Below are 26,947 nucleotides of genomic sequence, written 5' to 3' on the forward strand. Positions count from 1 at the left end.
ACAGGCTTACAGCCTTGAATGGAAGCCCTTGGTTGTATCATCTGTTTGTTAGTAAACTGCTCTTTGGAGCACTTCTTCCCTATACAAATAAACCTCTATTTCTCATCCTCAAACTCTCAACAGGCTGAGAAGCCCTATTTAATCATCAAGAGGTGCCTCTGCAAAAGAGACCACCATCTCACCATTTGGGAAATAAACTCCAAGAGTGCTGAAGATCCTACCTTTACCACTTACTGTACTAAGAAACACACAAAGGGTCCTGTAATTTTAAGGCTGCATTTCAGTTTTTCCTCAAAAAAGCTGAACTCTGCTCCACAGCTAGACAGCTGCTACTGGAAAACTGCCCCAAGAAGATTTACTGACACCAGATCTATAATTGAACCACTAATATTAAACACAAATTTAGTTACATATGCTAAGGAAACTCAGAAGAGGAAAAAGCTAATGTTATCTGTCAACATAAATAGTGTTTTACAGTTGTCTGCCAAACGGCCTGAAATACAACATCCAGCAAAAACACTGCATTAATACAAATTTTAACTTCATGGAAGAGCTCATTCTTAAATTCACCTAAGTCGTGATGCACCCAAAATGTAAAAAAGCACTAGCAATACTGAAAACACAGTGCACTATAATAGGAAGCTGAGGATGGATGAGGAAGGGGAAAATAGTTTCTAAAAAAGAAAAAAAATTGCTGCTTCTCTGGATAAAACAGTTGGTTATACAGGAAAAATGGACATTTACAGTCATCACACATAAGAGGGAATAATTCCTATTGGTGTGCTGTTTCTCACAGACATGACAACATGGACCCTTTAGAAGATTTTAAGACAATAAACTGACATTTATAGATCTTTGCTAACCTGAAAACCAGTGCTGCTTAATGAGCCAACTATCCAAATACTGTAAAACTTCATAAATAATGAAGACAGGTTTATTAAGTTTTCAAAGCTATTTTCTCAGCCATAAATAATAATGCAAGAAATTAGTGGCTAATACTAATTTTCAACAGAGTAGTTTCCCATAAATTCACTGCTGTTACAACAGCTCATTAAAATTGTAAGACAATACAGCTGCTTAAGAGATTTTATAGCACAGACACACCTTTTAAAGTCTGTCTTTCCAACACTTACAAATTAGAAAATAAAATCATTCTTTTGCTTGTCCTTGGCAAATGTACATCATCCTTTCATAAGAGAACACTGAAGAAGAGGAAACAGTAATTAAAAGTTTCTCAGCTTACATATCCCTTCATTTTAGAGTTTTTTAACCACTTAAGACATACAGAAACAATTGTAAAATACCTAATTTTAATGGAATGGATCCTAATGCTTAAATTAAGGAAGATGCCAGTGTTCCCCCTTGGTGCTTATAAAACATGAGGTAAAACCTGCTGTGACAACACTAAGAATTACACAAGATAGTTGCAGGGAGGGTGAGAAAAAGAAGAGTGTGCTGGAAGTTTTCATGAAAATTAAGTGGAAAGATTACTTTTCCTTTTTTAAATAACATCCCTCCTACACTCAAAACAACGGGCCAATAACTCTACCTAGGCAAACATCTTCCTTGCCTTCTCCCACCACTGGACTGCTTCCCACAGAGATCACCATCTGCTAGACTTCAAATGGAGACCATCAAGAGGTGTACACGTGTACAATGAGGCCCCAGGCCCTGGAAGAGCTACTGGAGATTCCCAGTGGACAAAAAGGCAAGAGAAATGTTGGCACAGGAAGACTGCAAGATTTTAAGGAGCAGACAGTAAATCACAGAATACCCTGCCAAGGCCTGGTCCAACATCTCATTCTCAGCTCTGACTCAGCGTGGGCATTAAAACTACAAACAAAAAGATACTGGTTGGATGGTAATGACAGGATTGAGAAGGCAAAACCAGATGCAGAAAGTGATGTCCTGACAACTACCGTCTTATTAGCATTTACTGAACGTTGTGCTTTCTCAAAGCTCTGGACACCACAAGCTGGTGACACATCTGACTCACAGCATGCATGCAAATAGAGCATTTTTAGACTTAAGGATCACTGAGAAAACTTTGAAACTAACAAAATGAATATGGATACTCTAAAATCAAATAATCTAAAAAAAACCACCCTCCACTGTATATTACTATTTTTAAAAAAATTCTCTTTTTAAGTTATTTATGATATTAGGATTCACTATTTAGCATTTTATACACACGGCTGCTGGCTAAAGGTCTTGTAAAATTGTTCTTTCATATCATAAAGAGGATTTTTTTTTCTTAAATACATGGAGAAATTGATTTGTTAATTTCATCTTTCCATCTAACTATGCAGCAGCTTGCTTTTCATTACTGGAACTTTTACACAAATAATTTTGTAGGATACTGAAAGCAACCACCTATTTGTCCTGTAAAGTATGTGTTTCTTGTATATTTTAAGTAAATTTTTTGCACTACCTCATTTGATTACATATTCTGTTGAAACCACAGAACAGCTGAATTTTTGTCTCTTAAAACTCTTTGGCAAAGTGATTTTAGAACATGAAGCTGTAAATTAAAATGCTTTTTTTTACTTACATACATAATTTCATATGACTGAAGTACTCCGGAACATTTCTGCATGACCTGAAGTCATGAGACATTATCAGTCTCTTTATAAACTGAAGGAAGTAGGGCCCAAACCACAAACTACCATAGATTTGATACTGACAGCTGAGAACAATTAATGAAATTCAATGTGAAGACATATTTAATTATATCACCTCTGTCTGGGTTGGTAACTGACATGTCTGAAGCTTCTACTAAATCTAGATGATCTACACACTTGAGGCAGTATGAAATAACAAGGATAATTTTTACCACAGATTCTTGTCTTTTTGAAAAGACTTCCAAAACAAAAATCCCTCTTATCTCACTGTCTAATTGCTGCAGGTGAGACAGCACTTATATTACAGGAAAGGTAATTTACAGGCATCAGGGTGAAGCAGACTAGTTCTCACTACTAAAGAAAAGAAAAGAAGTTTCAAATTTACTAGTTTATTATTTTGAAAAGTCTCACATGATCTCTTGTCTACTCCTCTTCCTAGTGCCTCTATTCCACAGGAAAAAAAAAAAAGAGACAGAAGTTAAGGAAAAAAATGGCTGCTGTTTGTATTCTGATTTATAAGACAAACATGCAGATTTTGAATCGAAAATGATCACTGGAGTACTAAAAACTACAAGCACATAAACCAGCATTTATCTTACCTTTTAGCTGACAGACCATGAACTCATATATTACAGAAGCTACATATCATGCAACAGGTATCAATTAAATCAGCAATTGATGCTTAATCACTTTGTTTATACTCTACAAGACCATCACTGAGGGTGGTTTTAAACTTATTCCTAAATGTAAAGGAAATTCAGATTTGAAAATATTATTTATAAAACTATATAGCTATATATACTATAAAACATTATGTGGTGTCTTCAAGGGGAAAAAAACAAAACCAAAAAAAAAAACCAAAAAAAAATCCCCAAAGAAGCAAAAAACACATGAACAAAAAAAAAAAAACCACCAAAACAAAACCACAACAAAACCCACAAACAAACCTGCATCAGAAAACACAAATGACCATGGCTCAGTGCTTGGACGGTGAAGACACATTGCTTAGAAATACTTTTCAGGTCTGAATGTAGAAACTTAATTCACGGTTGGAAATGTGAAATTTATTCTTACGTTTTTTACAACCCTGTTTCCATTTGAGAAGGGCATGGAGGAAAATCTAGGGAGACATGGAGGAAAATCTAGGGAGACATGGAGGAAAATCTAGGGAGTTGGATCAAGCAGTATCCTTTCAGTGGTTACCAAAAGAAAATCTGTTCCATTTTTCCACTGCAGATCTCTACAGAAAATTTATCTACTGAAAATAGAACCCAAGAGATGTCTCTTGTTGCTCTGGTCCAAACTCTTCTGGAAATTCATTTTGACCCTGGTGGAACCTTGTTAATCAATTAGAAACCTGAGATTTGTAACTGTGTAACTTTCCAGGACATAAATGGGGGGAAACAACAAAATCAAAAACAAACAAACACCACTCACAGGATGTTCGTATTCTGCTGTCACTGTTGAAAGTTGTGTTTGACTATTGCGGCATATAACCTACAACCACCAAGAAAGGAAAGACCTAACTTGTACATTTTTTCCTAGGTATTTATCAGAACTTTGATAATTAAAATACAGGAACCTTGAAACCATCTTTTATTTTCCTTTTTTTTAAATTATGATTCCCTGATTTTCATTCTCTCACTTTCTGCCAAGTCCAGATTGTTTTCTACTAACTCTGTGCGATTTAATTTCTCCAATCTATAGCTGTGCCTTATATATTAGTCTATCTGCATCTCCACATCAGGGAACGTTTCAAGATGGTTTGTTTGTTTGTTTTGCAGGTTTTTAATCAGCTCAGAGTTAGTCATGTAGAACCAGTATCTTCTAAATAATCAAACTCATCTTGAATATTCTTCTGAACAGTCCTTTGCAGTTGTACATGAGGGGAAAACAGTCTGAACGTGTAAGATGAAATTTGAATAACCCATACTTACTTAGAGAAGGTCCATGGAGAATTGCACAGTTGGGACAATGGTATAGATCAATGTCAACAGCATGGTGCTCCTCTACCCCAACGCAGCTGGAATAATATTTTTTACATGTTAACGAGAATGCACACAGGGTTTACGTTTCAAGCTAAAAAATAATTAAATCCTAGGTTTTTATTAAAACGTGCTTACTCTACAAAATTATAATGAGATAGCAGATTATCTCCACTACAGGGCTGCCACATAAATTTGGAGTAATCATTTATCACTGAACACAGAATACCATTAAAAAAATCATAAACAGGAAACAAGAATCCAATTCCTTTAAAAATGAGCAAATCCACAATATATACACCATTACCCCCCAAAATCTTGATCCTAATTACAGGAAACAGTTTATACAAAATCATTCAAGCAATTTTCCTCACAGAAGCTATGAGTTAAAAAAAAAATCTGAGGTTTATGTGCTGTAATTTATAGAAGATATATTGGATATTCTCCTTGTCTTTCTTTTTCTTTCTGCAAAAAGCACATAACTGACCTCTATCCCCCAAGAAAAATTAATTAGGAATACTTTCATGTTATTCTTGAAATCTTTACAATAGAACTGGCATTGTAAATGACACAAGTGACCACACAAATAACTTAGTAGAACTTGTTTTGGTTTAAAATAGCAGCAAGTATTTTAAAGAGTGCTTGAGAGATGTAGTGTTTTCTTAGTGCATATTTTTTTCCAGATAAAACAGTCAAAATGTGATTAAAAGCTACATCTTTACAACAGTCATACAATGCATCTACTCTGCTGACACCTAAACAACAAAATTTTTATGTCAATTGAGTACATTTTCTTAGAAGCTGAAACACTAGGGGTTAATTGGAGAACATGTGCTTTTGCAGGAAGTTCTTAAGGGAAAAAAAAACAAGTAATCCCTGCTTGCTGGTCTGAATCCTGGCAGAGTTCTTCATTCTCTGAAAAGTTCACTGACACAAAACTGCTGACTTTACAGTTAATACAGAAAAACAGAGTACAACCCTGAACATTTACACCAAAATTAGGTATGTACACGCAATGCACTCCAGTAACACAAGAACTGGAACAGTACCCCAGACACGTAACCCATTTCATATCAAGTGTAATGAGTGCTTATACACTGAAGCTTTGAAATGATCCAGCTACACAAAGTCTTTTCCTCAGCAACCTTGTGCCAAGACTGCTGACACGCTCCAGCAAGTGTCAGTACATGCTGCCAAAACAATACAAGAAACAGTCTAGCACTGAAAGCACAATGAGCAAATCCTATCTGAAACTGAAGAGCATCTCCCATGTAACTATCAATGGGAAGTGCATGCCGAGTTCCCTCTAAATATTCAGCTAGTTCTACTTCCCCATTCCCTACATACCACAGGAAATCCAGAAATTATTTAGCTTTTTTTATATGCATACTATTTTAAAATCTAAATACAAAATTCAGCTGCCATAGTTCATCGCAATTCTTGCAATATTTAGCATCTGCTTTAAGACCACAGCTATAAGAATCATTATTACATGAAAATCCAGCTGACATATAAACAAAAAGGAAGGCAGAAGCAGTCTTTAAAAATGCATGTCCCATTTCCTTCTGCTTGTGTTCTCTCTCTTTTTATAGAATAGATGAATGACTCATAACCCTATGCATTATAAGAAAATTGTTTTAAAATGTACATTCTAAAAGCCCCAAATCAGAAGGCTGGTTTTATACATCTTTAGGAATCTCATTATTTTAGCTAAATTTCTAATTTCTGAACAGCTAAATATATTTATGTTGAACTGTATCTTGATCAAGTTTGCACTTCAATTATTCCTTTCCCTTTTTCTTGGTGTTTATCTGATACATTCATCACCATTCCAATCAGATTATCTTGCTAACAGTAAGAAATTTGCATAAAAATATAGTAAAAATAGCTTTGACAACTATTTGTCCTATTCTGTTTAAGAATCTTAATTCTATTGTCTCTTATCGAATGTTACAGATAACAGAATTTCTGCTTTATTCTAAGGCTTAGTACTAACAATTAACTCCATAACCTTTCATGAAGGCACATGGGATTTTGTGTACAGAGACTGGAATGGTATTATAATGGCTGGAATAGCCATTCAATAAGGGAAGCAAACATTTTCAGTCTACTATTTATCCTGTAAACTCAGCACTGGAAACACAAAACACTAACTGGAGATCATGGAAGCGAATCCAGCAGCAGATGCCTAACTGAAGCAAAGGGCAAACGAGGTGCCAGCACCTGCAAGAACAAGCATTGCCAAGGATGCCACAGAGCACATCAATCACACACAGCACCATTACAAGTCACTTCCCTGCATCCCTTTCTCCAACATACACAGATGAATCTGACATTAATCACTCTGGCTACTAGCAAGCAATCAATTACTGTGGTAAATGCAACTTCAGAGCTCACGCATCAAAACAAGGTCACCAAGAGGTAGCAGAGAGCCTGGAAAACATTAACATACTCAAACACTGCAACACTCCCAATCTACTGATGTTTTCCTGTATGAAATATTATTACCCTTCACCTTGCAATCAACACAATCCATTTGGGTTGAAATGTCTTGAGTATATATTACCTAATTTCTGAATTGCTCATCTCCGACAGGGAGGTCACAGACTAATCCTCAGGAACAGCAGAAAGCTTATAGTATTAAACAATAAAACACAATAATAGCAATTTTTTTTAAAAAGCAACAAAAAAGACTATGCAAAAATACACCTTTAATTCTGTTCATGAAGGTGAAAAGGCTAACCAGGCCCAATTTCACTTGCAATGCTCCAGAATGAGTAGCAATGTAGAAAAAAGTTAGCTAAAAATAGATTCCATTACATCAGTCTTGGAGTGGTCAGACACTCCAAACTTCCCATGGTATCTAGCATCAAGGGAAGGTCAACAAGAGGTAGCAGAAGATTTGGGAAGTGGAAAGTTTTTTCACACACAAGAACATGCCCATCCCTGGCATCTGAAGAAACCCTCTGCTACTCTAAGTCTGAGGAACCCATTCTCCCAACTCTCACCAGAAGGTGCATGTGCATGCTTTTGATTTAGTCTCAGCTTTCCATTTGATCATTACATTTGCAGCTATGTAATAGTAAATCAAAAACAATCAGAAAGAGGACTCCAACATCTGACAAGTACCAGTAGACCCCTGCTTTTCAGTAAAGGGCAAATAAGGCTTCTTTCACAGTGCAGGGCGAAGCCCAGCAGAGACTGTTCTCTTCTTCAATATTGTCATTAATTTAAGTGTTAAGAGATGGGTACGGATAATTCAGAATGACAGATAAAACAACTATTTCACAATTACACTGGGATGTCTGGTATAAGGAGTTTGCAGAAGCCCATGACAGTTACAGGAAGTTTTACCCCTGGAGACTGCACGGCTGTACATTGTAAACCACCCAAGGCACCTGGCACATCTCTCCTACAGCAGCACAGTGTGAATAAATATTGGATCCGTGTCAGTCACCACACAGGCTGCTGCACCTTCTTCCCTGCTTGCTCTCAACCCAGCCTGGCTTTTCTCTTCCCTGCTTCCGATATCAAACACAACCAAAATATTTTTAGAGATTGCTTAACTGCCTTCGCTGGTATGACTGAAAGAATCCTGATTTAAGAAAAAAATCCAAAGCACTCTTGATAAAAAGCCTTATTTTCAGTGTTCTTAAGGGTATATGACTACTTTAAAAACTAATTTATTAAAACAAGTAGTATATGTACCCTACCATTATACAAAATTCCCAATGTTAAAGGGAATGCTTACATAAAAAAGCACTACAAAAGTCAAGAAATGAGCAAAGTGTGGATGCCCATTTTCTTAGTTTAATTCCTAGACTAATCCAGGAAGATATTCCTACTAGGAACATTCGAAGATTTCCTGTATATGAGGCATACTGAGAATAAAATCTTGAAAATTAAGAGACGTAGGCAATTCTCAATTATCTAATAAAAGGACAGCAGAAAACAGATTAATCACCTTCATCAGAAAAAGAGCTAATTTGTCAAGAAGCTGGGCTGTACATGAGATATAATCCTCTTGGATTCCCTCTTCTTCTCCTTCCCCCTACTGCTTCATTTCCATAAGGTCCTTTTCCACCTCTTTCAGCAGCATGTGCAAAACAATCAAACAGGCTCATCCTTCTAGATGCACTTGGGACTTTTTAGGAAGTCTCCCACAACAGCTTCCACTCCTCTCCACACCAGCACCATACTTGGCACCTATTAAGCTTGACCTAGCAGATGAAGAAACAGGGCAGGCCATCACAGGCATGTCTACTATTTCTTCAATAGATATGGTTGGATAGATATTATTTTACAATTAGATGTTGATTTACAGCTCAAAACTAAGCTAGTTTTTTAAAGTTTCTTATTTATTATTGGAACACATGAAGATCAGGCCCCAAGATCTCTTAGTTTTCAGTGTCTTACCTGAACAATCTGACTTTTTTTGTGGTCACTGTGCAGGTATGGGGCTCTTGCTAGTATCATTAGTTAAGCATAAACCCTTGCATCTTTTCCAAGCTATAAAATTACTAAAGATTACATTTTGCAAGATCCCCTTATATTCTCCCTGAATAAACACTGTGGACAACATTCTTCTTTCTGTACCATCTTTTTTCATTCTGAGCAAGAACTCAGCACGTCCTCTTATCCACCCTTACATCATCACCTACAACCTTTCCTTGATGTGCCTCAGTGGGCACTCCAGGCTTTATTCATAAAAGGAGGGGAAAATCACAGGTCTTAACATCCAGTAGGAAAAAAAAGAAATTAACAAAAAAGAGGAGTGGAAAAATACTAGGGATATTAAAGCATGCTCCCTGTTACCAAGAACACAGGGCTATAGACAATTACTAGAGGTATAGGCACGTTTCCTATTATCTGACAGAGCAGATCACCAAAATCCTTTTTCAATTTCCAGTCATCCACAGAGCAGCCAAAATACATAGAAGGGAGTCTCTGCTGGGTCTTAACAGTGATGAGGACAGCAACAAGGCAATGCTGGAGGTAGCAAAGATTCACTAGTAACAGGACAGCCTTAATTGTCCCCAAACTGAAGTCACTACTGCAGGGTACAGTTTCTCATAGCATTGAACTGAACATAGCTACTGCTGCTGAAAAAGAGATCCCAACCCTCCTCCCTCCAAACTGCCTGACTATGGGCTTCCATTGTTCCTCTCACCAGACCTAAACCATCAGGCAGCCACATGACAAGTCAGATCAATAAGCTGATCCAAAAGAAAAAAACTGCCACTCAACTCACTTTTTCAGATAGGTTATAGAAACCTTGACTGTAAGATTCCATAAATAAAAAATATAATTATACACATTTCACTTATATGCAGTTACTTAACAAATCTATAACAATGTTATTTTCAAGAAGACGCATGAAAGAAAATATTCTGTTACTTCATCTTTGTCTTTCTAAAAATGATTGCTAAACAATATGGAGATGACTGTTCAGCAGTCTTATGCTGATAATATACGTTTTACTATCAAGCCTTAATATTGAATTTCAAATCACCAAGACGAGAGCTATTTCTATTAATATACCACACAAAGCATTTAGCAAACTTCTCATTCTACCTGTAACAAGGTCTGCAGTTGCTACTTTCAGTCCTAATCTGTTTGAGCATAACAAACCAAAAAATCCTATTGTAATTATTGCCAAAATTAATTAGTGAGCTTGCAAGTTATGCAAACATTAGCTTCTCCTACTCCATTCCAAGAATGCAAATAAAAGTATAGGGTAGGAAGTCTGCCTGGCAGATTTTAAGGAATTCTGGTTAGTCATTTAATTTAAACCCATGCTTTCCAAGCAGGAAAAGGATGCCAAGGCAATATTTGCAGGTTAAAACAATGGAAGTACTAAAGATGTCACTGCCACAACCAGGCACATCTGCCACTTGTTATGGGACAGTATTAAAATGCTTAATTAGGAATAGAAAGACAAAGTCAGTGTGAAAATACTGTGGACAGACTCCATACCATCCCATAGCACAAGAACAGATGAAAAAATGAAGTTTATTTGAAGAAGAGTTTAAAACTTAAATGTTGTGAGCTCTTAAAACCTGGACTTTAAGCTAGACAGATTTCCCCTTCAGCCCCACTCTTCAAAATGCATGCAGTTACACCAAAGAAAACAAAAGAGACCAAAAGAAACTACAAAGAACCATGAGAAATGTGGTGTTTCCTTCCACTACCTCTATCTCACCGTGATAAGCATGATTACAGTTTTGGAATCACAATAAACTTACAAGGATTTACTTCAGAAACGAAATAATTTTTGAAAAGTGACCAACTTCTTTACACTAGATACTGAATTACTGTCTTAAATTTAAAAAAAAAATACTGAGCATAAAAATATTTCAAGTTTTGCTTTTGCCATATTCACTTTGCAAAACAAAGTACCTTTTAAAAGGGAGCAACTGATATAAACACAACCCAAAGAACATGCATAATTGCACTTTAAAATTATTTTAAAATAGCAATTATTCTGGTTTTCTATCTGTAGAAAACTTTCCCCTCTCTCAGTTACCAATATTCTCAAAAAAAAACCAAAACAACAAAAAAACAAAAACCAAACAAAAGAAAATAAAAACCCCAACCAAGCAACCAAAAAAACCACAATGTTTTTTAAGATATGTATAGAATATATGCATGTTGGCCCAACAGCTTACCTAGTTTTATTCACTCACACACATTCCACCAAGTTCTGAAGGATAGAACAATGACACATAAGGCAAACTCTCAAAATACCTAAAAATACACCAACTTATTAAATATTGCATCATCCTTCAACACAGATAAGAATCCCAAGAACAATAATGCTGCATGCCATAATATACAAAAAACTCTCACCTTTGATTGCTCAGACACATCTGTTCTGATACTTCCAAAGTCCTAAGAGGCCTTGGTCTACTTATGATTAACCATCAAATTGCACATTAAAAATGTTAATGTTCATTACATAGGTTTAGACTTCCATAATGTAATTCAACCCCACTGCTTTTAAATTATGTCATATTTCTCTGAAATGAGGTATTGCAGTAACACAAACATGCAGACAAGTACATGATCTATTTTGAATTTCAAAGGACCTTCCAAAGGTTCAGACTTCCTGTACCTTCTGAAATAAAACTTAAAGTTTGATAGTGATGCTAGTGTTGTCCTTTCAGAAAACACTTTTAATGGCAATACTCTTGCACTTTTTTCCATTGAGAAAGAAAAGCAGTGTACATAATTTCTCTCTCAAGTAATAGTGCTTTTCACTCCCTCAAAGCACAGAGGTTAAAATAAATAAAATCAGCATATGTCATCTTGTCAACAAAGGCTTAATTCTAAAGAATAGATACTGAAAGGTGGAAACCTAATAGGAAAATTATGGTCAATGGAACAAAGCTTTCAAGTTACATAATGAAATAGATTCAGTTACAAATACAACAAACCTTCTACCTGCATTGAGAAAGTAGCCACAGAGTCTATGTAATCATCATGTTACCTCAAATCTCAGGGAAAAAACAGTGACATACATTATTTGTAAACTGACTCTTCCATTCCACAATTCCAGTCCAGTCTGAAAACAAACTGGTATGGTTTTGAAACTCAAGATATTTTTTTTTCCAAGATCTGTTATTTAAGTGCAGTAAGTTCAATTTATTGAAATTGCTGGAATGAAGATAAGAGAGAGTCACTACTTTTAGAAAATACTTTGACAACTGAATATTTGGCATAATCAACATGTTCTCGTTTCACATCATAGGTGAAAAGATTGTGTGGAAAGCTGATTTTCCACACAAGCATTTAATGTAACGATTAGGAATTTCAGCAAAATGAAGTCAAATGACTGTTCAAACTGAAGTCAAATAATTACATGCTCAGAAAATCCAAACAGTTTTATGTGCAAAAATATACACTGAGGTCAAACAACTTTTCACTACAATGTAGAACCCCTAGGAAGAGACACAGAGTCCAGGTTAGTCCATAATGGCAGTCACCATCATGTATTAAGTGTAGCAGCTTTATGAGAAGTTACTTTTCCTAATGACAATTTCCTGATTGAGCCAAGTTAACATTGCTGAAGTACTTTTGATTCAGCCTCCTGTTTAGTATCGTCTATTAAGCATATAGCAAATTCTTCATCCTTCCTATGCCAAATGAGATTTCTACTTACTCTTCCCAATCAGACTGATTGCATCAAGCTCCTTTGAAACAGTATTTACAATTAATTCGGTTCAGGTCCTTTTAAAAACATTGTTTTACACAAATTAAGGTCTGAAGCAACCTGAACCTTCTAGTGTAGATTTTGGCAAAATAAGCTGCCTCAAGACAATCAAAAGAAATAACATTTAAGAAAACTACAGCAGACCTCAAAACTAAACAACTTGTCAGAGAGCAGAGGAAAAAAAGAGACATTTTAAAAACAGCTGTGATAGCTGAAGGCCTTATTTCAGTGTAAGACTCAAACAAAGATGATACCAGCAAGTGAATGATGACACAAGATTCGTCTGAAAGTAAGAAAAAATATACATTGATCTGACATGAAGAAATTCTTTTTAGCACTTTAAAACCAGTAATCTGTGTAACCCTACACATATGAAGCAAAGCACACTGCTCAGGAATTCAGAAAGATTCTCTACAGCAGCTCAGACTCTTCTTCCTCCATTCATGTTCCCAGCATGGCCAGACTGACACACCAAAGAGAAGAAGGAACAATAGTCCAATCTGACTTCAGGCACTATGTTTTCGTGAAGTTGCAGCTGCTTGAAGCCTGTTGAAATAAATGAGAACTATCCTGTCCTTCCCACAACTGATGCAGGAAAAAGGATTAACATTGGATTTTAATTAATTCTAGGAACACTGGAGTCCAAATTTATCTGAACACAGCCAGCATGAATTTCAGTTCTGGTTATAATGCACAGTCTGTAACAGCAGTATTAGATACTATGGGCCCTAAACACACAGAAGAAAACACATATTAGTTATTTGGGTTAGAGAGAGAGAGCATTGACAGGGAGAAACAAAAAGAGAGAGTAACTGCTTCTGTATACACTAATGGAAGGTTTTCTAGGTGATTAAGGAAGTTCTTCAATGATGTATTTTTATCTCCTCCTCAAGACTCCAAGTCAACAGTTAACCTCCTCCCCCCTAAGATATAACAGAACCTAGTAAACCACCTTGACACATAACTACATCGTATTTAGGTTATTTGCCTTATTTCAATTCCCAGACAGGGTTATTCTAACTGTACTTATATTAAAAAACATCCTGAACTTGCAATAAGCAAAAATTAGGTACTTTAAAATAATACCCTCAAATCAGAGGGTTTAAAGGCAGAACTAACACTCTTGTCTGAAATCAAAAAAACAAAAAACCAACCACAGTACAAATCTTCAACCACTTAAAGCAGCCTCCATATGCATCTTGAAAGAGACATCTTAACTGAACGCCTCTGTGTGGTTGTATTCTACCAAAGAACAAACTGCTACCGTTATTTCCCCAGTAAAAACAAAGAAGAAATATCCTAAGCTCTACAGAGATAACAAAAGGGTGGAAAAGGGAAATCAGTATACAAGTTAATTAAATGTTCACTTATTTAGAAACTCAGCAACTACGGCAACTTTTAACACAGCAAATTAAAGGTGGTTATTACATGTCCCTAATGATATATCTGTGTGTATATGTGTGTGTATATATATATGTATATATTACAGAATCACCGTCTCTTACAATCCACATCAAAAAACATGTGGATGTGGCACTTGGGGACATGGATTAGTGGGGAACATAACAGTGGGAGTTTAACGGTTAGACTAAAATGATCTTACAAGGTCTTTTCTGACCTTAACAATTCCATGATACACAGTCTACACTCATTTGCCTGCCTCAACTTTTAGATTCTTAGTTTTTATCCTCATCTTCCTCAGCTCCAACTTGTGTGCATACTCCTGTCAATTCTCTCTAGCCATCTCAATTAAATACTGCATACTATAAGGTTTTAACATCTACTAGCAGCCCAACCAAGTCTTTTGACTTAATAAACAGGAATTTCAGTTCCACTTCCAGTGCAGTTTCCTATCAGGTAGAGCGAGGGCCTTTTATACACAAAAGAGACATATTAGTTACTTGTCTCAAAGAGAGAGTGCATTGGAAGGGAAAGAAAGTAGGCAGAAATTAACAGAATTATAAAAACACACCCTATGAAGAGAAACTGAGGTTCAATCCAAAATGGCAAACAAATCTTTGGAAGCAATTACATGACATAGCTTGCACTGATTCAATGGCTTGCAGCTGCTGGAACAGGCAGGTTACCCACTCCCTTCCAAGCAAGCTCTCCCACTCCCCCTTCCCTGCAATGGCCCTGACACTTGCCTGGTTACAAGGCAACCTGGTTTTATTCACTAATCTGACAGAACCCAACCTAGCCAGTCTTTTGCCTGTTTATCAAGTCACAGTTGGGTAGGTGTCAGAGGCAATCCATGAGAGAGGGAAGAGGACTATATAACCCAGAGAGAAGGATATGGGAAGTAAGACTGCTCCACCCAGCAGTGGAAGGCTCCAGACCTGGCCAGGCCTACTGTTGGGACTTCATTATTCACTAAGACTCAGAACTACTGTAGCCCAACAGAGACATTGCCAATAGCTTACCAATAAGCTTGCAGGGAACATCCCTGCCTACACCTGAAAAACCTCCTCAACTTTAACCATACACCCTGCACAACATCAAGAGGCTTTATCGAGTCCAAGAGACACATGCACTGGCAGTAGATGTCATATGTGAACAAAGGTTTACTTAGCACAGCATTAAGATGGTCTTAGTTTGGCTTCTTTCAGGCATCCCAGTCCTCTGATGAAGTGTCTGATCTGTTCCTTGAGACCAGTTATCTGTAGCTCCAGCTACAGGAGTAGCTAAGGCAAGTACCCAGGAGGTGTATGATATTATACCACTACCAATAAGTTATTTGCCTACAAAACACTCTTTCCAGCAATGCACCGAAGTGTAACAGGAACTATAGAACAAGTAATCCAAACAGTTTGGAAGCTACATTTCTAAACCACATCAAACACTGTTTTCTGTAAAGTAGCAGAGGATCAAAAGCACAAACCTTCAGCTAAATTCCCACCTTCTAGTTTGAGAGACATGAGGACCACTCTGAAGTGGGAAGATACCTGTGTCTTTTAGAGACTGATCAAAACAACATCTCACTAATGGTTCTTGCATACTCACTGACTTGCATACTCTCAGCAGTTTCTAAATTCCATAATTACCTACATCAAAGTCTCGCAAAAAACCCCATTTATTATATAATTTTTATGTAACCAGTGTCTCTAATATTAGTTCAACCACCTCTTTCAGGCAATCTGCACTCTAAGCATTTTTTAATCCATTTGGGAATTTTTTGGTATGTCTTGAGCAGCTCCATCTCCTTCTCAACAGCTAGAAGTGTTGACTGTTCCTCATCCACAAAGTGCACGGACTGCAGACTCCTACAGAAAGTACAAGCTGGTTATTCCGGTTGTCTAATAAAGATGAGTTGTTTAGAAAGATCATGTTTCCTAATAAAGATGAGCTGTTTAAAAAGATTGTGAAGCCTGACAAGTCCTATCAGCACTGTTATTTTATGCAATACACAGTCTGCAAAGCTTACGACATCCTGAATAACACTGGCAGTAGACACCATCAGATCTGTCTTGTTCTCAAGTATCTCAAGTGATAAAAAAAGATTTGGAGGTGAATAACAAACCCACAATGACTTCCTGGCCTGAGGGGATTGATTAGGACACTAATGGTTGTGTTTAAATTGTGCCACTTCAATTGAAAAATGATGTCAGGAATGATTTGAAAATAGGACTTTTTGCTAACAACATTAGGAGGTACATACTTCTGTCTCCCACTTTCTAGCACCAGTAACCAGTATTAGCACAACCTTAAAACTCTATTGCTGCAAATCCCTTATTCTTGTGTTACTTTGTGTTTGTTGGCTTCCTTTACAGACTGCAGCAACAGCAAACTTGGCTTCAGCCTGCTTTACACACCTTTAAATTGGCTCCTTACACCAAAAACTCTTTACCACCTAAATGGGTTAAAAAATTTCTTACCCAGACTGTTTTAAAGACCTCCTAGAGCCCTCTATTAAGTAACTTAACATTCACAGCAGCATTGAGAGACTCTACAGCTGTACCTGAAATAAAGTTTCTTATGCCTTCAAAATTCAACTCCTTAAATACTTCTCCTGTAAGAAAAATAAAAATGAAAAATAAAAATCAAGGACATTTTTCAACTCATCTTCTCAACTGTGCAATTCTTCCTCCAGTCTGCAATATGTTTTCAGACATTGCTAGAAACTTTTTAACAAGCTTTTTATTAAGCTGAATAACTTCTGCATCTTCTAATCACAACACAAAAAATTGCAGGATGGCTCCTATGGCTTTGAAATCCCTTACTTGTATAAGGCAAATAGATTTGCAGTCAATAGCAAGTAGAGACAGATGCTTAATTTCTGAAGAAATCTGAGAGCAAACTGGCTCATCTCTAGCTCACCACGCTCGTTTCAAAAGCAGATGGAGTATCTGATTACATTAACTTCTATTTAAGCTATGATACAAGCAAACTGTTTCAGATACACAGATAATGAGTCTAAATATCAGATGTTACATTGGCTGGCTGGCAGAGCAGTAAGCAGAAAAAGCTCCTTCTATCAACTAGATAATGCCTATAATTTAGAGATCTTTACTGGATTCTCAGATGCTTACAGAGGTCCAGAGGGGCATGCTGGTCAAAACTGCACCCATGCAGTCCATAACATATCAAGAAGTTACTTTTACACATTATTCTAGCTACAGAAATATAACTGTTCAATCCTCTTCAGATGGAATTAATGAAGCACAGTAATTTCCAGACCATGTGGAAACTTCAAATAGTGAAGAACAAAGCTAAAAAGAGTTTGGGGGTTGAGTTACATCAGCACTGAATTTTATCTGCATCCATTATTTTTATTCTGGATATAATTGGACATAGTGATTTTAATCTAAAATTCTCATGAGTTCAGATCCAGGTTACCAAAACCATTTTTGCTCTATCATATGCTATTCAGAGTAATGTGAAGTAGTCGCAAAAGCACAAATCCACATGTTTTAATCTAAATTTGACACACACACTTTTGGAGGTAACCTTGACTTCACAGTCTGCTACTCAGCTTCAGTGCTTTTATATGGGAAAAAATAAGATGATTTTATCCATATATCAGTGTATGTGTAGTGTGCATATATGTATCTCTTAAAATACCTTTTCTTCATAGTGGGCAAAATTCCCATGACTCCAACAAGAATGTTCAAAGAAATGCACAGGAAAAATATGAAGCATGAAGCAGAGGGCCTATTGCAAAAGGCTCCCTGGAGATGAATACTGATTTACCATTCCTGTAAAAATTACAGGAGACATTATGGTTCACTTATTGTGAAAAACACCAAATTAATTCTTTGGGAGAAAATTTCTGACCTTACCAATATGTGTAAATATCAATGTGTGGAAATTGCCCTGATGGAAGTGGAAAGGTAGCAGCCAGGACAAATGCCAATGGCCACAGATGAAAGCATATGAAATCCACCTAAACAGCAGGGAAAAAAAAAAGAAATTGCAAGAACACGGAAGAAATCATTCATCTTTATATGGCCATTAGGGCAATATCCAGTCAAAGATGCTGGTCCCTAAAGCCTACTTAAATTCAGAAGAAAGCTAACCTCAGAAGTACCTACACTCAGCTAGCACCTCACCACTTCACCCAAAAATTCCAGAAGCTGCCCCTGTTGTGCTCACCCTGTGCTCCCACCCAGAATGTGCCACGCTCCCTGCTGTCCAAGCCAAACTGCCAAAGTGCTGGGCACTAAAAAGTTGTTATGAAGGGAGAAGTTACTTTGGTTTTCCAAGCAAGATGTTTATTCGGGTTATTAGAGTTCAAGGCCACACCTCTCAGGGGAATGTTCTTCTCCAGCTCACTTTTTATGTCAAGATACTCTTTATCTCCCCCACTTAGGACCTCTTACTCTACAGAAAAGTATCCAAGAATTATGGGCTCTGAACAGAATGTAACATGACCCAAGCACAAGGGTCTGGTTAAAACCCTCAGACACTGACAAGAGTATCTTAAGTTCTGGTCCCTGCTCCTGACATTGGTGAATACATAGATAAAGTGAGCATGAATTGCAGCACAACCTTTTCCAAGTCTTAAGACATACTAATACTTTCTTTTAGTCTTCAGATTTAATAGTGCTTCCTACAGAAATATAGTAGTCTATCCCTTGGACTACAAATGCACCTGTTTTCCTTTAATAAAGGCAGAACTGTCAATTTCTCAAAATATTTCAGAAACTGGCAAGGACTTTAAATTTGCCAAAGACATGCTGCATACCTGCCAGGCTTTTTGGAGTATAAGTAACACTTAACAGGTGTTGCTTTTCTGGCTTCAAAGTGATAATGATGTTTTGCTTTTCTTTACAACCTCCACTAACATTATCTGAAAGTGCCAAAGACATTCTTCTTTGATAATTAGCAAAAAGTAGTAAATACTTGACAGAAGAATAATCTTTTACCAGAAGTGTTTCCTAGATAAAGATTTAGAGGTCAATGATCTCTAAAGAGCCTTTAATGAGTTTGACATATCGCTGAATGTGAACTATTATGCTATTTTCTTACAATTCAATTACAGAAGAGAAGTCTATCAGTTTGTTTATATCACATAGCACTGGCTATGAAACTAACTGAAACTAAAAATACTAAAAAAAAAAAAAATTCCCCAACCTCACAACGTAATTTGTAGTACATTAATTTAAATACACCCAGAGTCAGCTTTCTTTCAAAAGACATATTTTCTCCTTTAGCAATTGAAGACATACAGTTACAAAAGACAACCTCAAACTATGTATTTATCTTCAGAAACTGCAGTAATTAAAATTGGACTTGGTGCAGCCAATTCAGGCTAGATTCCATTGAGAGAAAGATACTGAAAGTTACATTTTAAATTTGAATTAATGTTGATCATCACTCCTTATGTTTTGCACACCATAAAGTGGTTTCCATCCAATCAAAAACTCAACCATGCATTTGTATCAGCATGTTTCACCAAACCCACTGGCTGCTTTAGAACTTGGATCTTCCTCACATTACTTCAGAGTGACTGGTCACTGCAGTAGACATTTTAGCACAGAGGCTTTTTTTAAAGTCACAAATTAATGTTCAAATTTAAAACTTCACACTCTTGCAGTACAAGTCAATATTCTCCACGTATTCTTTGTTTTGAAAGGTTTCCTTCACGTTGTCTTTACTCTCCTGATCTCTCTCCATCCAGCTTTTCACCTACAAGATACCTCTATACAAGGCTGCTTACTCCCTTTGTAGATACCCCATGAAAACCGAAAAATCTTCTGATCTGAGTTCCAGTTTTTCAGACACCTGAAAACCATAAGTTCCATTCCATTATTTTGTGTCTGGTACAGTTTTGAAACGGAAGTATCTACTTTACTCCCATCCTCTTGGCACACAGTATGTTTCTAACAATGATAATTCAGAGATTTGCAGTTTTTCTTCTAAACACATGGCAAGCATATTAAGGGATAGAACACATTTCCTAACAAAAACTTGTTCCAAAATATTGTGGTGCACAAGCTTCATAGAAAGCTGATGCATTTCTCATGGGCTCAGAACAATGCATATGTTCACACTAGAAAGATGCTTGTCCAGCTTCCTCAGGTTGGCATAAGAAACAGAATTTTATTTTACTAGGTTAAGCAACACATTTATATAAAACATTTATCTACTACTTCTATCTCCAAATTCCCTATTAGAGGTACAAGAAAAAAAAAAGAAAAAGGAAAAAAAACCATCACCCCCCCAAAAAATAGAATAATCCAAGTATTTAATAATGCATCATGAAAATCATATCAGAGTTTACTATTGTTGCCCTGGAATGGACTGGAAAACTGCAAATAGAGGCTTTACTGCTCTATGGTCCACTAGCAATACCCTGGGAATTTTCCATGTAGCTTGCATTGAGAAGTGCCATCGCACACTGCAGGGATGCATTCACTCACCTTCTCAGCACAGGTGTATCAAAAGCAGCAAGGAACACACTGCAGCTCACTCTTAATCACACTGTGTAAATGTACCCCTGCCTGTTTCATGTGAGTTTAGTCCAGACAAACAAGATGTCTGTTCAACATCATTTCACTGATCATAATGAAAAGCTAAAGCTTTTTTTAATGTTTTACCACTTGTTCATGATACTGGCTCTTTTCCTTGTCCCAGTCCCCACATAGCATCACTGTTCCAGACATCAAAGAAAAAAGGAGAATTGGACACAGAGCAACCTTATGAAAAACTAAGACCCGGCCAACTAGACAGAAGCACTGACATTCATATGCTGGGGGGACGAAAAAAGGCACAACAACACCGATGTGCAATAAGCAAACAGGGTTGGTTGTAGAGAAATGTCAGGTCTTTTCCCTAATGTAAGGAACTACCTGCAGGAAAAGACCACTTGTATCCAAGGCATCTTCATAGGAAGCAAGTAACAGCACCGGACATTGACAGGCTGAACACTGGTACCAGTGATAGTTTCCTTTCACTAATATACAAGATTTTGTTTCCTCTTACAGTGATAGATCTATTTGGTATCAGAACCAACCAGGAGTAAAAAGGTTTATTCTTCTCTAAAGTGAGGATTTGTGTTTTTTTCATTAGACAATAACTTTATTTCCACAGTCAAATAAAGACCAGGAAATAGAATGCTCAGTATATTCTCAGTGGCGATTCTAGTTGAGCCATCAATTCCAAAAACTGAAGAGAAATTAGAATCTGCCCTTCCTGGTAAAATATAAAAGTCAGAAGGCAACATTTGCAGAAGGTCTTCAGAGCTGCACCTTTGCTTCATCAATTTCTGATCTACTCAATCTACTCATAACCCTAGTTCATACCTAAATCCTTCAGTTTCATGATGCTTCAAGCACAAGACAGCTGACCATGCTGGAAGCATAAGGTACAGCCAAGGCATCCACTTTCACTCAGTTCTAAAGTGCTAAAGAAGCACTTCTCAGCAAGGACACCAGGCCAGTCACTCAATACAGCTGTCCCACTCGTTCTCAGCGAGAATAAGAAGAGCATTCTGAACTACTTCTGTGATACTCATTCCATCAGGGAGGCACATCTTACTGCAGTGTTAGGAGAAGCAAAGGGATGCCCCGAGATGTTCCAGCTGTTCACACAGGAGAGCACAGCATCAGAGGCAGCAAGTTGCTGCTCACCTTTGCCTCACACTGATGTGTCCTCTGGGCAAATACTGTAGCCAGAACGTAGCTTGAGATTTAAGAGACTACATGTGCACACCAGTTTTCTCGACATGATTTTGGTCCGCTGTTAGGTAAGCAACAGAAGCACAGAGCAATACCTAGAACAGAGCAGGCTTGAGGCTGCGATATGCCAACACAGCACACTTGCATGAAATAAGGGATAACCCTACACTGAGGGGGCAGACTGTTAATACTTTCCTGAGCACAGTGCCCCATTAGCACAGCTACCTTGCTTTTGGTACTGTTCCTAGGCTGCTCCGTGCAGCACTCTGCACCTCAGAGATGTGCCCAGCAGTACTCCAAAAGCCCTGCCTTGACTTGCTACACCTCATTTCTCTTGTTCTGCTTGTTCTTAATACCAAGTTTTGCAAGTCAACAGCATGATGTAATCCTTTAGTGAAAAGATCCAAATATTCCTGTTATTGAAACAAAAATAAAAATCTGTATGTTGAGCAAAACAACCAGAGGTTTTACAAGTACTGCTGGGTAATAAGACACAGCAATTCCTTTGGCTGCTCTTCATTTATCTGATCTGGACTTCGTTTACTGGCAAACATCAATATTTCAAAAGAAAAATGTCACTCTCTTTAGAAAATACTGCCTGATAAGTGGCAAGAATGACACAACAGAGCAATCACGTATCTTCAATATCAAAGATTGCATTTCTCAGAGAGTCACCTTTCTTTGCACTCATTTTTGTGAAGAGTGCTTCAAGAGCCTTTAAATGAATAAAGTATTCATGTAAATGGAACAAACACAATTAAATTTATGAAATTAATTTCCCAGACTAGCTACAATGTCAACTGACAGTTTCAGATGCAAATAAATAGACTGCAGACCACAATATATTAAAAATCTAGAACAATCACACTTACTCCAATTGGCTTTTAAAACAGAATCATGTGGGAGGACTTAAAAAAAAAAATCTTTCTTGCTTTTGTGGCGAACATCAGCATTTATGCCTGCCTGCAACAATGAACTCAGTATTTTCAAAAAGAAACACCAGTTCTGAAGTCTACTTTAGTTAATGCTGAAGTAATAGAGAAAACAGTATTAAATATTAATTCCATTCAAAAGCAGAATTGACCTGAGGAGGGTTACCAGCCACATAAATCCATATTACCACCACACAGCAGACATCTCAAGACAATTCATACTCCACAGATTGTTAGTTCTCTGTATTCATGAGCTAATGTTGTAATACATTAGAAAGGACTGCCAAAATGAAAAATAGCTTAGCTTTTTAAAAGCTATATATTTCACTAAAATACCTCTCATATGTTGATAATAAAGCAATAGCAATGCTGTTAATTGAATTTTCATACTTGAGCAATGAGACAATGGTAAAATTTGAGCATGTTTATGGTTGTAAGTATGTGCATTGCACCTTTGGAAATCTTTCCTGATTACTCAGAGTTGTTTTGAGACAATGGTGTTTTATTTTACAGTGATGTAGGGAAAGTACAAATAGATACATGAAGAGTAGTAGTTCATCTTCAACTTGTGCAAGCTGTCACGTGAATGGAATGGAGACACTATTATTGCATGATCTTTCACAAGATGCAGAAAGTGCACAGAAACTGCACTGATCATTAAAAAAATCTGATAATGAATATGAAAACTATCCACAAAAAAAAAAAAGCTAGAAACCACAAATGAAGAATGAAAACAAAATTAATGTGATTTCGCCCACTGGCAGTTAACAGAGTGATACCCCACTGTAAGGCTTAAGCCATTTTACTGCAAATATGCTGCTCTAAGAGAACTCATCATTATCAACTGATCAAGGTAAGTTTAAAATAAAAAGAACATATTTCACGTTCTGCACTGTAGCACCTAGTAGGTATATAGAGAAATTAGGTGTACCAAGCAGCAGTTCGCCAAACAGACTCCTCTCACCTCTCTAGTTTTTAGATACGCAAGTCACAGAAATGAGCCTTCTGAAAACATCTGAATTCCTCAAATCATTTATGTATTAAACATAAAGGGAAAGGAAGATACTGAAGTGCTTCATGAGCATCAACAAATAACATTTCGGAATATAAAATCATCATAAATTAACTAGCTAATAAAAAAATCACTGTTAAATTACACATATACTTACAGTGCCTTCATTTGCACAGTCAAGACCAAAACAAAACAATTATGCCAAAAATATAGATGAACCATAATATTACAGAAAACTAGAGGTAGTGTTTAAATAACTAAATCTAAACCTCTATCTTTTAACTAACACTGAAAAGGTAATAATTAATTTGTGCTTTAGAAGTTAGAACTATTACCATTAAATAACTGTTTAGAAACTCACTAGAATCTTGTTGGACTCTAGTTTAAAAAGCTGAATTGTGTACCATTCAGTTCTCTTACAGATTTTTATTGGACAGTGTATTTTGTTCTTATCCTAGTTTACTTTATCAGAAGGTATAAGCTAAACCATCTACTATGTTTTATTCCAGAACAAATGAAAAAAAATGACAAAATTACAGATCTCAAGGAAAGATAACTTTCAAAGTACGCCTACTTTCAATAAAGCCAGTTCTTCAAGAAGACCATAAAGAGAAACACTTGAACACAGTTCTACATGTTATTACACAGTTTCAAAAATTGAAGCAATTTGAATACTTGCAACTCTTCAGTGCTTATTATGGTAGAACACATCTAACTTTAATATGTATTAATAAGTCTTCCCACTTCACAGATGGGAACCAAGAGGAAAAGAAATGGTTTGTCCAAACGAAGAATATAAATTATTGGAAACAGACATCCAGTTACACAAGTGCTTGTCTAGCATCCTCATTATAACAAGTTTCTTTGCAGTTTAACCAAAACTGTTTCAGCTTTTGTATTGTTAGAAGAGTTTGAAGTCACTTCAAGTTACTTAATTCTTTGGCAGAGGGTACATAGCTCATTGGATTGAAGTTGAGACTTCCATCTTAGTTCTGAGGAAATATGGCTATGCCAAGAAAAAGTAAGATTAAACACATTAGCTTTCCCTTCTGGTCTAAAACACTTCCCTAAGATCCACCAAATTGCCACATGAGAGATTTAAGGCTTATATATACATCACAAGAGCTAGAAAGTCAGCTTGAAAGTTCTCTGGTGCCTGACCAAAGCTCTGTTGACTGGACAAGGATTTGTTGATTCAGTTCAGGTCCCTGAATGTTTCTAACTACAAGGCCTTAATTTTCTGTAGAGAGGAGGTCTGCACCAGAAAACCTGTGAGCGGGTGCTCAGGCACCCACGTTATGCTCTTTTGTTCACAAGGGGTAATTACACCAGACCGTGGCTGGAGGTAAGCAGTCTCTTTTCAACCTCCACATTCCCTGACATGCACATCTCCATGTTTTGTCCTCCAAATCCACGACAGACACAAGAGCTTTGCCTAGCCCTGCAAACAGATGATGTTCTGGGGTTGCACTCCTGCAGCTCCACTGGAAATGTCTTGATTCCCTTGGACCACACTGGATGAGCAACTGGGCCCAGGAAGAATCACACATGGTGACTGAGACACAAAAACAAGGCTCTACAAAACTGGGTGAGCTATCAATCCCAAAGTGGGCAGTGAGGTAAAAAAATTAGCAACTCTTCTGTCTTTTCCCACCTGTATCATCTCCAATAACAGATTCCTTCAAGTGTTTTGCAATACTGTGGGACTCATCCTAGCCTTTGACAAGCCCACTCAACTCAGTAACCCAACAAAAGCTAACCCAGCAAGAGAATGGGTTCTGTCAGTTTTCTGAGCAGAGTTGATTTACCAATCAGGCAAGCACTGAAGCAGCAAAAGAGGAATTATAGTAGCACGCAGCCAGCAGCGGGACAGCCTCTTTCAGCAGCAAGAGCTGGCAAAGCCCATCGTGCAGAACCTCATGTATAAAGCTCCAAAACAAAGATCCAATTCAGGAAAAGTAGTCACTATAGCACATGCATTTCCTTCTTTTCTTAAGGAGAAAGCCTGCCTTCAGAGTATAAATCAGTGCATTCAGACAGACCTGTACCATGGAACTTAACAGCTATAAGAGGAAAACCTAGATTTTACATCAAGATCATATTAAGCTGGGGATGAGAAGTTTTGTGTTTCTTCAGAGACCAAACAAAGACACGTTCAAATCCATACGGTATCAGAAAAAATATGTTCTACATGAACTTCACTCAGATGTGACTTTAGCACCAAATTTTTCTTCCATGTGAGGAAAAAAAGGCCTCAAGGCATCTGCAGTTTAAATGATAATCTTCAAACGGTAGATGAATCACATTTCTTATCAAATTATGTTATTAAATGTTTTCTAATAATGACAAAGCTGTAAAAAACATCAAATACTTAATGGCAAAATACCACCAATGAACTGCTGTAGGAACTGGCAAAGTTAATTCTTTCAAGACTATAAAAAATTAATTCCGAGAGCAAGAGCTATCAATTTAAAAACAATTCCATATAAATTTAATCAATTTGATTAGTTTTGCAATAGAAGCATGTACATATGTACACTACATACAGATTAGTGCTGTACTTCCCTGATTGCACTCTAAACTGCTCAAATTAAATATGTATTTCTGTAAACATAAAAAATTTTCTCCTTGAGGGGAAGACACCAAAGTTGACACCATTATGAAATTTTCAGGTAAACTGCTAATTTTGAACAACAAAAAAGAATGCTTTCCCTTTCTTATACCCCACTGCTTTAACTCTGAAGAGTAAAACATTTCCTTTGTTTAAGTAAAAAAAAACCACCTTTTTGTAATTTAAAAATACATTAGAAAGGTCACAGGCATTTCAAAAGGCAGATATCTGTAAATGACATGCACACATTTGATAATTTCTTAACCCATTCATCATTGAGACATGTTAGAAGTTCACTGTATATTTGTTGAGAAACAAAACATCTCCAGAAAAGTGCAACACACATGACTTCATAGGGGCACCTGCATTTTTATTTCTCAGTTTACCTGACTTACTTCTCCACACTCCTTCAAACTAGTACAGTACCAGTGCAGCTTTACAAAGCCAACCTCCTC

At 36.9% G+C, this 26,947-nt stretch overlaps 1 protein-coding gene across 2 annotated transcripts in view; it reads right to left on the reverse strand.

The window, feature by feature from the left end:
* Positions 1-26,947, reverse strand: part of KDM7A (lysine demethylase 7A) — a 61,815-nt gene that overhangs the window by 31,459 nt on the left and 3,409 nt on the right. For both annotated transcript variants that reach the window (XM_068190788.1, XM_068190787.1), the window contains exon 2: positions 4,559-4,644. In XM_068190788.1, the coding sequence (XP_068046889.1) occupies positions 4,559-4,644 (86 nt within the window). The remainder of the gene's footprint in view (positions 1-4,558; positions 4,645-26,947) is intronic.

This window comes from Anomalospiza imberbis, chromosome 5, assembly GCF_031753505.1.
Source record: "Anomalospiza imberbis isolate Cuckoo-Finch-1a 21T00152 chromosome 5, ASM3175350v1, whole genome shotgun sequence".
Taxonomy (NCBI): Eukaryota; Metazoa; Chordata; class Aves; order Passeriformes; family Viduidae; genus Anomalospiza; species Anomalospiza imberbis.